At 37.8% G+C, this 11,260-nt stretch overlaps 1 protein-coding gene across 1 annotated transcript in view; it reads right to left on the bottom strand.

Moving 5' to 3' along the window:
• LOC311094438 (uncharacterized protein) overlaps positions 1-10,357 on the bottom strand; it is a 68,364-nt gene extending 58,007 nt beyond the window's left edge. Inside the window, exons 1-2 of the mRNA XM_084132400.1 lie at positions 10,303-10,357; positions 9,285-9,475 (exon numbers count right to left, since the gene is read on the bottom strand). Of these exons, the coding sequence (XP_083988526.1) occupies positions 9,285-9,342 (58 nt within the window). The 5' untranslated portion in view covers positions 9,343-9,475; positions 10,303-10,357. The remainder of the gene's footprint in view (positions 1-9,284; positions 9,476-10,302) is intronic.
• Between the last annotated feature and the right edge of the window lie 903 nt (positions 10,358-11,260).

Below are 11,260 nucleotides of genomic sequence, written 5' to 3'. Positions count from 1 at the left end.
GAATATTCAGGTTTTTTTTTTTACATCTGGGATCCCCCGCGAAACGGTTCTCATTCGCGCTTGAATAAGGCCGGCGAAACACTGACTGCGTGGCATGGCCATTTTTATTTCGGCTCCCATGTTAACAGGTTGGAGTTTGCACACTGCCTGCGTGAGACACGCGTCTCTCAGGCGCGGCTCGAGCCACGCGGAAAACGCATGCAAGCTAGAAATAGAACCGACGCGCAAGTGTTCCAGCAACGGGAGTGTTCTCTGGCTAGAGCGCAGAACAGCGGAGTTTGTATGGACGAAGTGCATGTCTGAGCTTGTGTTTTGGATTAAGCTGTGTTGCTTTGACATTGTGGAAAATAGAATAATAGAAACAAAATGTATTAGCCTTTTTACCCGTTATTATCAATCTAAATTAATCTCGTTTTTAATTTAACTTAATTTCGTTTTTCTTTATTTAAATTTCGTTTTTCTTTATTTAAATTTCGTTTTTCTTTATTTAAATTTCGTTTTTCTTTATTTAAATTTCGTTTTTCTTTATTTAAATCTACCCTTTACTGTGTCAGTAATTTTGTTAGTCAGAAAAATATTAGACTACCTTAAAAGTATTGCTTAATTTAACAGACCTGTGTGTGTGTGTTTTATATCACTAATGCAGTGTCCGTTCTCTGCCCGCCTGAGGTGCGCCACTTCCCGCTCGCGCTGTTCTGTAGTTTACTAAAAGTGTATTAATTCTGAACGTGTCGCGTCTCGCGTGTCCATCTGGCTACTCTTAATGCAAAATGGCACTATATAAAGTGTTATAATTACATACATTATTGGAATATTGCTTGATGTTGTAACTAGCAGAATGAGCTTTAACACTGTGTCTACACCGGACGCAGCCGTTATTTTTTTGCCACTTTTGCCAGTTCTTTGTGACAGCTTTTAGGTGCTTTATTAGCAGCGCCAGCGCCATCCTTACATAAATCACTGCATCGCTGCATTTTTTTAAATATTAATTTATCGGCCATTATAAATGCCGATACCGATAGTTAGGAAAATGCCTTATATCGGCCGATAATATCGGCCCGCCGATATATCGGTCGGGCTCTAGTATAGACTACTGTAATGCTCTTCTCACAGGTGTTCCCTTTCAGTTGGTTCAGAATTCTGCAGCTCGTGTCTATCTAGAACACCTTCTACTGAACACATTTCTCTAGTTCTTCAGCAATTGCACTGGCTTCCAGTAAAGTATAGAGTTGAATTCAAGATCTTGCTTCTTATAAGGCACTTCATAATCTTGCACCCCAATACCTTACACAACTTCTCCATGTTTACACTCCTTCACCTGCTCTCAGATCTTCATCTTCAATTTCTCTTGTGGTACCTCGGATTCGACTAACTACTATGGGTGCCAGATCTTATAGTTATGCTGCCGCCCACCTATGGAACTCTCTTCCCGTTGATGTTCGCAATAGCGATTGCTTGTTGACTTTTAAAACGCGTCTTAAGACATATCTTTTTATACAAGCTTTTTTATAACATGTTGTATTGAGTTTTTAATGCACTTTATCTGTATGCGGCTTGTTTGTTGTGTGTATTGTCTTATGCAGTGACCTGTATATTGCTTGTGAGGTGACCTTGGGTGTTATGAAAGGCGCCATTAAATAAAATGCATTATTATTATTAGGGGCCAAGCACTGAAGGTGCGGAGGCACCTATTGTATCTGTTTCCGTTCTTCTTATTATTATTCTTCCTTCTTCTTCCGCTCTGTGAGTCTATGGCAGCCCATAGAACCGCTTGCGGGAAAGTTATGAAATTTGGTACACTGATAGAGGACAGTCCAAAAAGTCACCATACCAAATTTGGTGTCTTAAAACCAATCCCTCTAGTGCCACCACCTGTCCAAAGTTTCACTCATATTTACGCTAATAACTTTTGAACCGTAAGGCCTTTCAACACAATTATTTTTTCCTCCGATTCCTTGACTCAATAAGATTCGATTGCACCCTATGACGTCATTTTCCGTCATGAATTTTTCGCCATTTTGAATTTTCCGAAAAACCTACTTTTTCGAACTCTCCCTAGGCCGTTGCTCCGATTTTCACGAAAATTTAACCAGATCATCTACAGACCATGCCGACAAAAAGTTATGGAATTCAAGTTGATTCGCTTAACCGTTTTCGATAAACCCACGCAAAAATTTTACGTAGCGCTTGCGAAAACAGACGTAAGGCTGTATCTCCGCAACGCTTTATCGGATTCAGACCAAACTTGGTACATGTCATTTCCAAGCATTACCTGAGGCTACATGCTGTGTTTCGGCGCAGCCCCACCTGCTGGTCCGGAGATATGAAAAATTGCTGTTTTTGCTTAGAACTTCTGAACAGTTTGTCCAAAAATCATAAAATTGGTCTCGTTAGATTCAGGGTAACATGCCGAGTCGACTGATATCCAATTTTACTATATCGGCCATTTTGAATTTTGTGCTAAAATGCTGTATTTTAAGAACGCATGAACGGATTGTTACGAAACTTGGTATGGGTCATCAGCACGATGCCCTGAAGGAGCGTGAGAAGTTTCAAAACAGCGCCACCTTTTTTTTTCAAATGCTTATAACTTTGGGTGTGGTCGACTTATTTTATGAGACTCATCTCCTTATACTCCTGAATCCTTGCTGAGTCCAACGATACCAAACATGCTAGGTTTTGCCTTACGGTTTGTGTAGCGTTGTGATTTAGCGCTTAAGAAACATTTGCCGATATCTTCGAAACCGCTAGTCCGATTGAGACAAAACCACCGTCAGAAGTTTGGAAACATAGGTCGATAGCTATACGCCAATGCCCAAATGTGAAAATATTGATAGTAAGGGGTAGTAAAATCCAATCAAAGTCATGTGTCAGTCATTTTTTACCTGTTTTTTTCATATACATGTCTATAACTCCGAAGCAAATTGAGATATTTTCACCAAAATTGACACAGATATGTATGGGCTCACTCTGAGGACACAAAAAAATGATGGGATTGAGCCTCTTGGGGGCGCTATAACAGAAAAAAAGGCTAATAACTTTTAAATAAATCTGCCTATTGAAATGCCACTGGCCTTAATAGATTATTGGGCCACGCTGAGAACATAGATACCAAGTTTACCTTATTTGGCCGAACTTCCTGTCCGCCATCTTGATTTTCATTCAAAACCTACTTTTTCGAACTCCTCCTAGACTGACTGTAGACGAATCGTATCATATCCAGACTATGCCGACTAAAAGTTATGGATTTCGTGTCGATTGACGAAAAAGTTTTCGTATAGCGCAGCAGCAAAGTTGAGGCATGATGCCAAAATGACTATTCAGGCTTTATATCTGCAATGCCTCGACATATTGACACCAAAAAGTGGTCGCCGCCCATTTGTGTCCTCCCACTGCTGGCAATTGTTGGAGAGCAAAGGCCGCGCACCCATCTAAGCCGTGCAGAACGTCTTCAGCACTCGCGGATCGTGCATACTCCGCCGCTGGCCAGGCTGCTTCTGCTTTACACGCCATGGCCGTTCTTTTCTCGAGAAAAGGAATTTTCCCATAGCGTTTGCAACGCAATACTCGTTCCCTTATCTCTCAGGGAACCGAGCTTACGTAAGTAACCGAGTACGTTCTGCCTTCCATTCCACATGAGTCAGGTAACAAAACTGACAAAAATGTTTTTATTTGCTACCATCTGCTACCATCATTCCAGTGCCAAAGCAGTCCAACATCACTTCCCTGAATGACTATAGACCAATAGCACTTACACCTATCATATCTAAGTGCTTCGAACGACTCATTCTGGGACACATTAAATCTGTGCTACCTACCAAAATGGACCCCCATCAATATGCATACAGATCAAATAGATCTGTAGAGGATGCAATAAATTCTACTCTTTATACTGCACTGAAACACCTGGAGCAGAAGGAAACATATGCAAGGATACTCTTTGTTGATTTTAGTTCTGCTTTTAATACCATCGTCCCTAGCATATTATTCACAAAGATGCTGGACCTGGGCCTCAGCAACCAACTGTGTTTGTGGATTATAGACTTTCTCAGAGAACGCTCACAGACTGTGAGACTGGGCATGCACATTTCCTCAACCCTGACCCTTAGCACTGGAGCACCGCAAGGATGTGTGCTGAGCCCCCTCCTTTACTCCGTCTATACACATGACTGTACACCAGTTCACCCTACTAACACAATCATAAAATTTGCCGACGATACAACAGTGGTGGGGCTCATCTCAAATGGCAGTGAGGATGACTACAGAGATGAGGTATGTAGATTACTTGAGTGGTGTGCAAATAACAACTTGTCTCTTAACATCAAAAAGACAAAGGAGCTAATAATAGACTTCAGGCGACACAGGGAGGAGCTTCTGCCACTGGAAATACGGGGTGAGGAGGTGGAGAGAGTTCACAGCTTTAAATTCCTGGGCCTCCATGTCAGTGAGGACCTTAAGTGGAGGGTTAACACTGTTGCCCTGGTTAAAAAAGCCCAACAGAGACTTTACTTCCTCAGAACTTTGAGGAAGGCCCATCTTTCTGCCAGACTGCTGAAGTCCTTCTACCATTGCACGGTAGAAAGCATATTAACATACTGCATTACAGTCTGGTATGGAAACTGTTCAATGGCTGAATGAGCTGCACTGCAGAGGGTCATTAAAACCTCACAAAAGATCATTGGACTTCCACTGCCCACCCTTGAGGAGATTTACAGGCATTGCTGCTGCAGCAGAGCATCTACTATCATTAACCCTCTGGGGACCAAGGTGTTTTTGGGGCCCTTGAGATGTTCTGACATGCCTTGACATTTGTGCTTTTTTCAGTTATTTATAAACATGTTAATGGCAAAGGTGTAAATTCACTCTATATAGCACAAACAGGGCTACCATAATATGCGAGCAACTTGTATGTAGATGTTTGTATTTTTAAGAGAATAATGTTTATGCGTGGTTATTGGAAAAAATTAAAATGAAAGTTGCTGAATTAAGACCACAAAACACATATTAAATATGTGTCCACAAGACTTTTGACTAATGGATGTTGTCCCTTTGAGTTCTAGCTTCAAAATTATGTGAAAATAGTCTTGCTTTATCGTTCACAAAAAAAAAAAAATTGATTTAAATGGTGTAAAACAGGTTTTGCTTGGAAAGCCAATATGCGAGGGGGAGGAGTAGTTTACACCCACTCTGCATAATGACTCTGCCTAATGAGCCATTCTTTCAGGTGTGACACTGACTGAGCCACAATGCAAGGACAAAAGATGTATTTAGAAGAAGACTTATATTGACCATTTAAGATTTCGCTTACATCTCTCTTGTAAATATGTTTTGCTATTTTATTAAAAATGTTACAATTACAACAATAATTACAATTTCAACAATATTTCAAGTGTACTCTTTCTTTGTAAAAAAGAAAAGAAAAAAGATTATAGGCCTACATTTTATCATATGTATTCATTAGTTTGAATATAGCCAACATTGGAACATCTAACATCTTAGTCTGACTTTATTTTTGACAAATATATATATATATATATATATATATATATATATAACGTTAGATATGAGCAGAAATTGCTAAACAAAAGCTTATTTGATGTGGCAGTATATTCTACAGTAGCCTAAAAACTGTACCCAAATCTAGTCAACAAGTGACTGACTGTAACGTTGTTTTTATGAAATATTAGGGCATATAAATGCTAATTTGCAGTTTAATACGTTGCTTATACAAATACATTTTATTTCAACATATTCCAGTCGATTTTTACTCATCTCAGTAGGCTATAGCAAAGCAGTTTATTCTTTCACACACAGACGCGCGATTCATATTTAGGCTAAACAGTCTTTACAAATATGTCCCCTTCATTCATCTCACAGAAAGGCGAGTCATATTATAGAAATGCGATTCATCTTTTTGCGGTTTTCATAGGCCTACACTAACGTTATTCCATAACGTTATTCCACACTTGAGAAAAGAAAACAGCCTACCTCACTCCTCAGCGGGATCTGCTCCTCATATCAGGAGATATTGCTCCTCATATCAGCACTGTTCTGAGGAATCTTTTCTCCATAAGGTAGGCTATATTATGCCTCACTCGATCGCGACGCGCTTTGTTTACAGCTGATGTGGGCGTTTCACAGATCTTCAATAGTTCTCAGAATTTGCGTTTGAATAGCACGCGCTCTCCGGGGAGTGGTCACATTACTGTGAATTAGCTCGTAATGAGCTCGACTGGAGTCGCTCTCTTTTTATACAGATTACAGAAGCTGAGAATATTTGTTTTTTATATAAGTTACTTCATTTAAAAGATGCGATCTCAAGCTTTATGCCCGTGGGTCTGTTTGCCTGTTTGACTGAATTTTCGCGGAGTTATAGATCATTTTCGAACGCGTTTCAAATGGGAGTTTACTGACAGAGAGAAGGCAGAAATCGCATCATGTTAATTTTTCTTTATTTGTCAAAAAGCAAAACACTTTATTTTTATTGTGAGTATACAGAAAAAAAATAGAAACTGAACAGGATCGATTGATGTATTACACGAAAATGAAAGATCAAAATTAACAGAGCATTTAGTGTTTATTTTCATTGCTAAAAAAAAAAAAACGAGCAAAACGCGCGGGCGCGTTTTTGGTCCCCAGAGGGTTAAGGACAACACTCATCCCTTTCATGATTTGTTCACACTGCTGCCATCTGGAAGACGCTACAGAGCACTAAAGACTCGCACTTCCAGATTCAGAAACAGTTTTTACCCAACAGCCATTATTGAATTGAATTCCCTCTCCCGTGCCTCTATCCTCCCACAGCTGCCTCAACCATTTTGAAGGGACGTGTATGCAATATTGTTCATGAAACATGCACAAGACACTTTAAAACACTTTAAGCTATTTTTAATGTTTTTATTGTTTTTTTTATGTATGTTGGTATATTAATATGGATGAATACAGTTTGTGTTTTTTTATACGAGAGATGTCAAATTTCGTTGTATACCATGCAATGACAATAAAGTTAAAACTTATTTCATCCCAATGATAGTAATATTTCTCTCATTTTGATCAATATATAGATTTCAAATTATGTTTGTATTCAACATAATACCTTTATTATCTACCATTATCTCTTATATACCATTATCTCAATTAAATGTACTGAAATGAATGTGTATGTGACAAAAAAAAGGCTGTTTATTATTTTGTCTGGTAAAAAATATGCTTGGCTGGTGGATTTTTTCATCTAACAGTCCCCGTGGCAGGTGAGCCAAAAAGTTCATTTCAGACCCTGGTTAGTAACTCTATTTTTCTCCCCGTTTACCGGCCACTTAGGAATGATTCAAGCACCATCTTCTGTTCCTCTTTTAGATAAAAAGCAAAGTTTAACTCGTTCATTGTAGCGACCAAAGCCGTTTCAAACAACTGTGTTCATCCACAGCCAGTGTTGGGGAGTAACGGAATACATGTTCTGGCGTTACGTATTCAGAATACAAATCATGAGTAACTGTATTCCGTTACAGTTACAATTGAAATAGTTGGTATTTAGAATACAGTCACATTGTTGAAATCAATGGATTACATGACGATACTTCTGTTTCACGAGTTTATTCAATCTCTAAATAAATTACGGCAACTCCATGCATTTCCCAGAAGCCCCAGTATGAAAACAAAAAAAATGTGCGTGATCAGTCACAATGGAGTCGGAAGAGGAGCAGCGGGAGCTAGAGGTAGAGATAGAGCCGAAACAACAGAGCAGAGCAAGAATGCGTTTCTATCTTGGAAATTCAAACAGCATTTACGTTAAATAAAGAGAAGGGAGAACGAAATATAACTGTGCAGTGCAACCTCTGCTTGCCAGCAACCAACCTCCTTTCAGTGTCCAAAGACTCCACCTCCATCCTGACGAAGCATCTTAAAGTAAGTTATTTTTTTAATTAGCCAGGTTTAGTCGTCTGCTGTAGTTTTACTGGTCACCTTGCTATTTTATAGTTGTATCAGGTAGCTACCAGGGCTGTAACGATGTGCGATATGAAACCGAAATCGCGACACTCAGATCCACAAACCTGTGTCGCAGTGTGAGAAGGCAGAATCGTGACACATCCCTTTCAACTCCCATGTTATCTTTCCCGTCCAGATCCAATGCTACCACATCTTTAAATTACTATTAGTATTATTTGAAGTAAACATTATAAAAAAGGCTACGTAGACCTACACCACAAAATAAATACTTTAAAATTGGGCAATTCCAGCGTTATGGACATTTGCAGTCAAAACTTGAAATATAAATTGTCAGAAAATTTATTTAATAGCAATATATTGAAACGTCTGTTTATATATCCCTACTCCCTTAATAAAGGAGTCAAGACATTAGAAAAATATCTGTCTACACATGCGTTTTCTATTAAATATGAGTGAAATAAACATGTGTGACACAAAAAAATCTTAAACTTTTAGGTGGCAAAATATTATTTAGTAATTCTGTGAATTACACTGCGCAAACCAAAAGTAATACTACCCACCGGATGAAGAAGGGCTGGCTCTCCACAGAACATAAAATATTCATTTTATTTAATTTTTCGTGTTCGCATTTATGAGGATAAAACAATGTTACGGACTTGACCAGCACTTAAAGACTGCTTTAAAACTTTCACAGAGACCTCAAACAGAAAGCAAATCCTTTCTTTAAAGTGAATTTCGTTTTCTATTAATTATATCTTAATTTTAATAAATGTTTCATCAACCAATTGCCTGGATTTAATAAATAAGAAATATAAGAAAATTAAGAAAAATAAATATAGCAGACAATAGATAATCACGACACGGAGGCGCCGGCGCGTGAACTGGAGCTCGTCTCATAAATTAACCGAAACTCAGCGTATAAGGTTATACTTGCCTCACAGACATGTCTACTTTTAAACAGAACAATTCAAAACGAAAGAAAACAGACTGCTCTCTGCTTATGTAATCCGTATGAAATGTGCATTTCTCTCTGGCGCGTTCACTACTGCGAAGATCGCGAGTCAGCATCGTCAACTTCATCTTTGCAGCCGACATTGACACAGACACAGAAAACACTTGTTTATTAATAACCAATTAAAATGTCTCCTTGCTATGTATTTAGCTTGATCTGATGTCAAAAATCAATATAAAAATGTCTCAAACCTCCCTTTACTGACCATTTGTTGAAGAAAACCCAGAACATTCTGTACCGTTTCATAGTTGAACTGTTAATCTAAATGTGATGAAGTGCTTGAATGTTCTTCAGCATCATGAATGAATGAAGAATAAACACCAACCTCTTTGTTCTTCAGGATCTTCAGTGTGTTTCATTCTGCAGGGTTCTGGATCACTCATGTTCTCACTGTCCTCTTTAATAAACTCAGTCTTTGCAGATTTCAGCTCTTCCTGATGCTCTTATGCTCGTCTTCACTTGTAGCTGATGGGAATTTACAGCATTTATTGCTGAATTGCTGTGGGAGGAGCTGATCTGACAAAATAAAAATAAATAATATTAGGTTATAAACCTAAGTTCCTGAATTTGTTTTTATAGGCTACTAAATATCACATCTAAGCATTTATGTCTGTCTGTCTGAAGTAAAGTAACTGATGCAAATTTATAACTCATTCCATGGATAACCAGAACACAATCCTGCCTTTTCCATTACAATATAGGCAGATATCTAGAAAACATTAAAAAAAAAAAAACTAACACTAATGGCATTCATCTTAATTAACCACTAAACTACAGCAGCATAATCTAAAATACATTTTAATTTTCTACATTCATCGCACTGATGTTATTAGATTAAAACTGACAATGATCCTAAAAAACTCATTATAAACCCAATGTTTAATATTTAGCAGTATCTGTTCCAGTATATTTTAACAATGTGAAGTAACACATTTGATTACATTTACGTATTTGGCAGACACTTTTTATCCAAAGCGACTTACATTCATGCATTTCAAGGTTTATTCTTATCGGTTCATAGTTATTAAAGATGAAATAAAACGGCAGCATCAATTCCCCTCACAGATCTCACACTTTAACTCTTGACTTGACATTCAGTAACAGTTCTCACTCCAAACATCGAGACAATCACACAAACGAACACAACATCACTCAGGTCTGAATGAACTCAACATATTCTCCTCATGCTCGCTGCTGCTGCACTAAATGTTTATTTCAGAAGGAAGACGCCAGAAAAGACGCACAAGTATCGCTGTGATCGATGAAAACAATACAGAAATGAGCCTGTCGCTTAATCAAACTGTATAAAGTGTGTGTGATGGTTGTGTAAATATGAGAAATACCGTGAACTGCTCTCCTCACCTCAGAAGACTCGACGGTGAAACAACTTCTTCTTCTAATGGAGTTTTTTATGGCGGTTGACAAACCAACTTTCGGTGCATTACCGCCACCAACTGGACTAAAGTGTGAAGCACTAATAAGCGTTTAAAAGTTGACAACTTAAACAATAGAGTGGAGGAAAAAAAGAAAAGAAAAGGATATATATATATTTACATGTTATATTATTTTAAACCAATTACTTTAAATTCTCCAGTCTACTCCTATTGCTTTAATATATTTCATAATAACACTATATATTTTATCTTGCTCTGCATGCATTTTCAATATTAAATGATACAACACCCAATTTTCTTACTTCCTTCATAAGTTCTAACCTTTCTTTAACATATTTTATACATTGTATAAAAACATGTTCAATTGTTTCTGCATGATCACAATAATTACATTTACCCGTTTTATGTTTTCCTATTTTGAACAACGAATGATTTAGTCTAGTGTGCCCTATTCGAATACGAGAGATAATTGTATCTTCTTTTCTATTCCTAAAAACATTTCTTCCATTTCCCACTTGTTTCTGTATACTATACATATGTCTACCCTTGTTATCACTATTCCATTCTTCTTGCCATTTGTTGTTTATGAATTCTTTAATTTTGCTTTTAACCTCTTTTTTTGCTCAGAGTTACTTTAATATTTATCTCGTGGTGTTTTTCAGCTTGCTTAGCTAGTTCATCATCCACTTCATTGGCCTCCACTCCAACCCACAAGAACACTATTAAGCTTACACTACTTCTTAACAACCTTGCAAGAATCTCATATGTCTTGCCTTGATACTTTATTTCCACTTACGAGGCTTGTGATTGCTGCATAAGAATCAGAACATATTACTACTAATCTTGGTTTTACATCCTCTACCCACTGGAGTGCTGCCATCATGGCAGCTAACACAGATATATGATC

This window comes from Abramis brama (genome assembly GCF_963993115.1).
Source record: "Abramis brama genome assembly, chromosome: 1".
In the NCBI taxonomy this organism is placed as follows: domain Eukaryota; kingdom Metazoa; phylum Chordata; class Actinopteri; order Cypriniformes; family Leuciscidae; genus Abramis; species Abramis brama.
The sequence above is the reverse complement of the archived record's forward strand: the minus strand, read 5'-3'. Positions and strand labels throughout refer to the sequence as shown.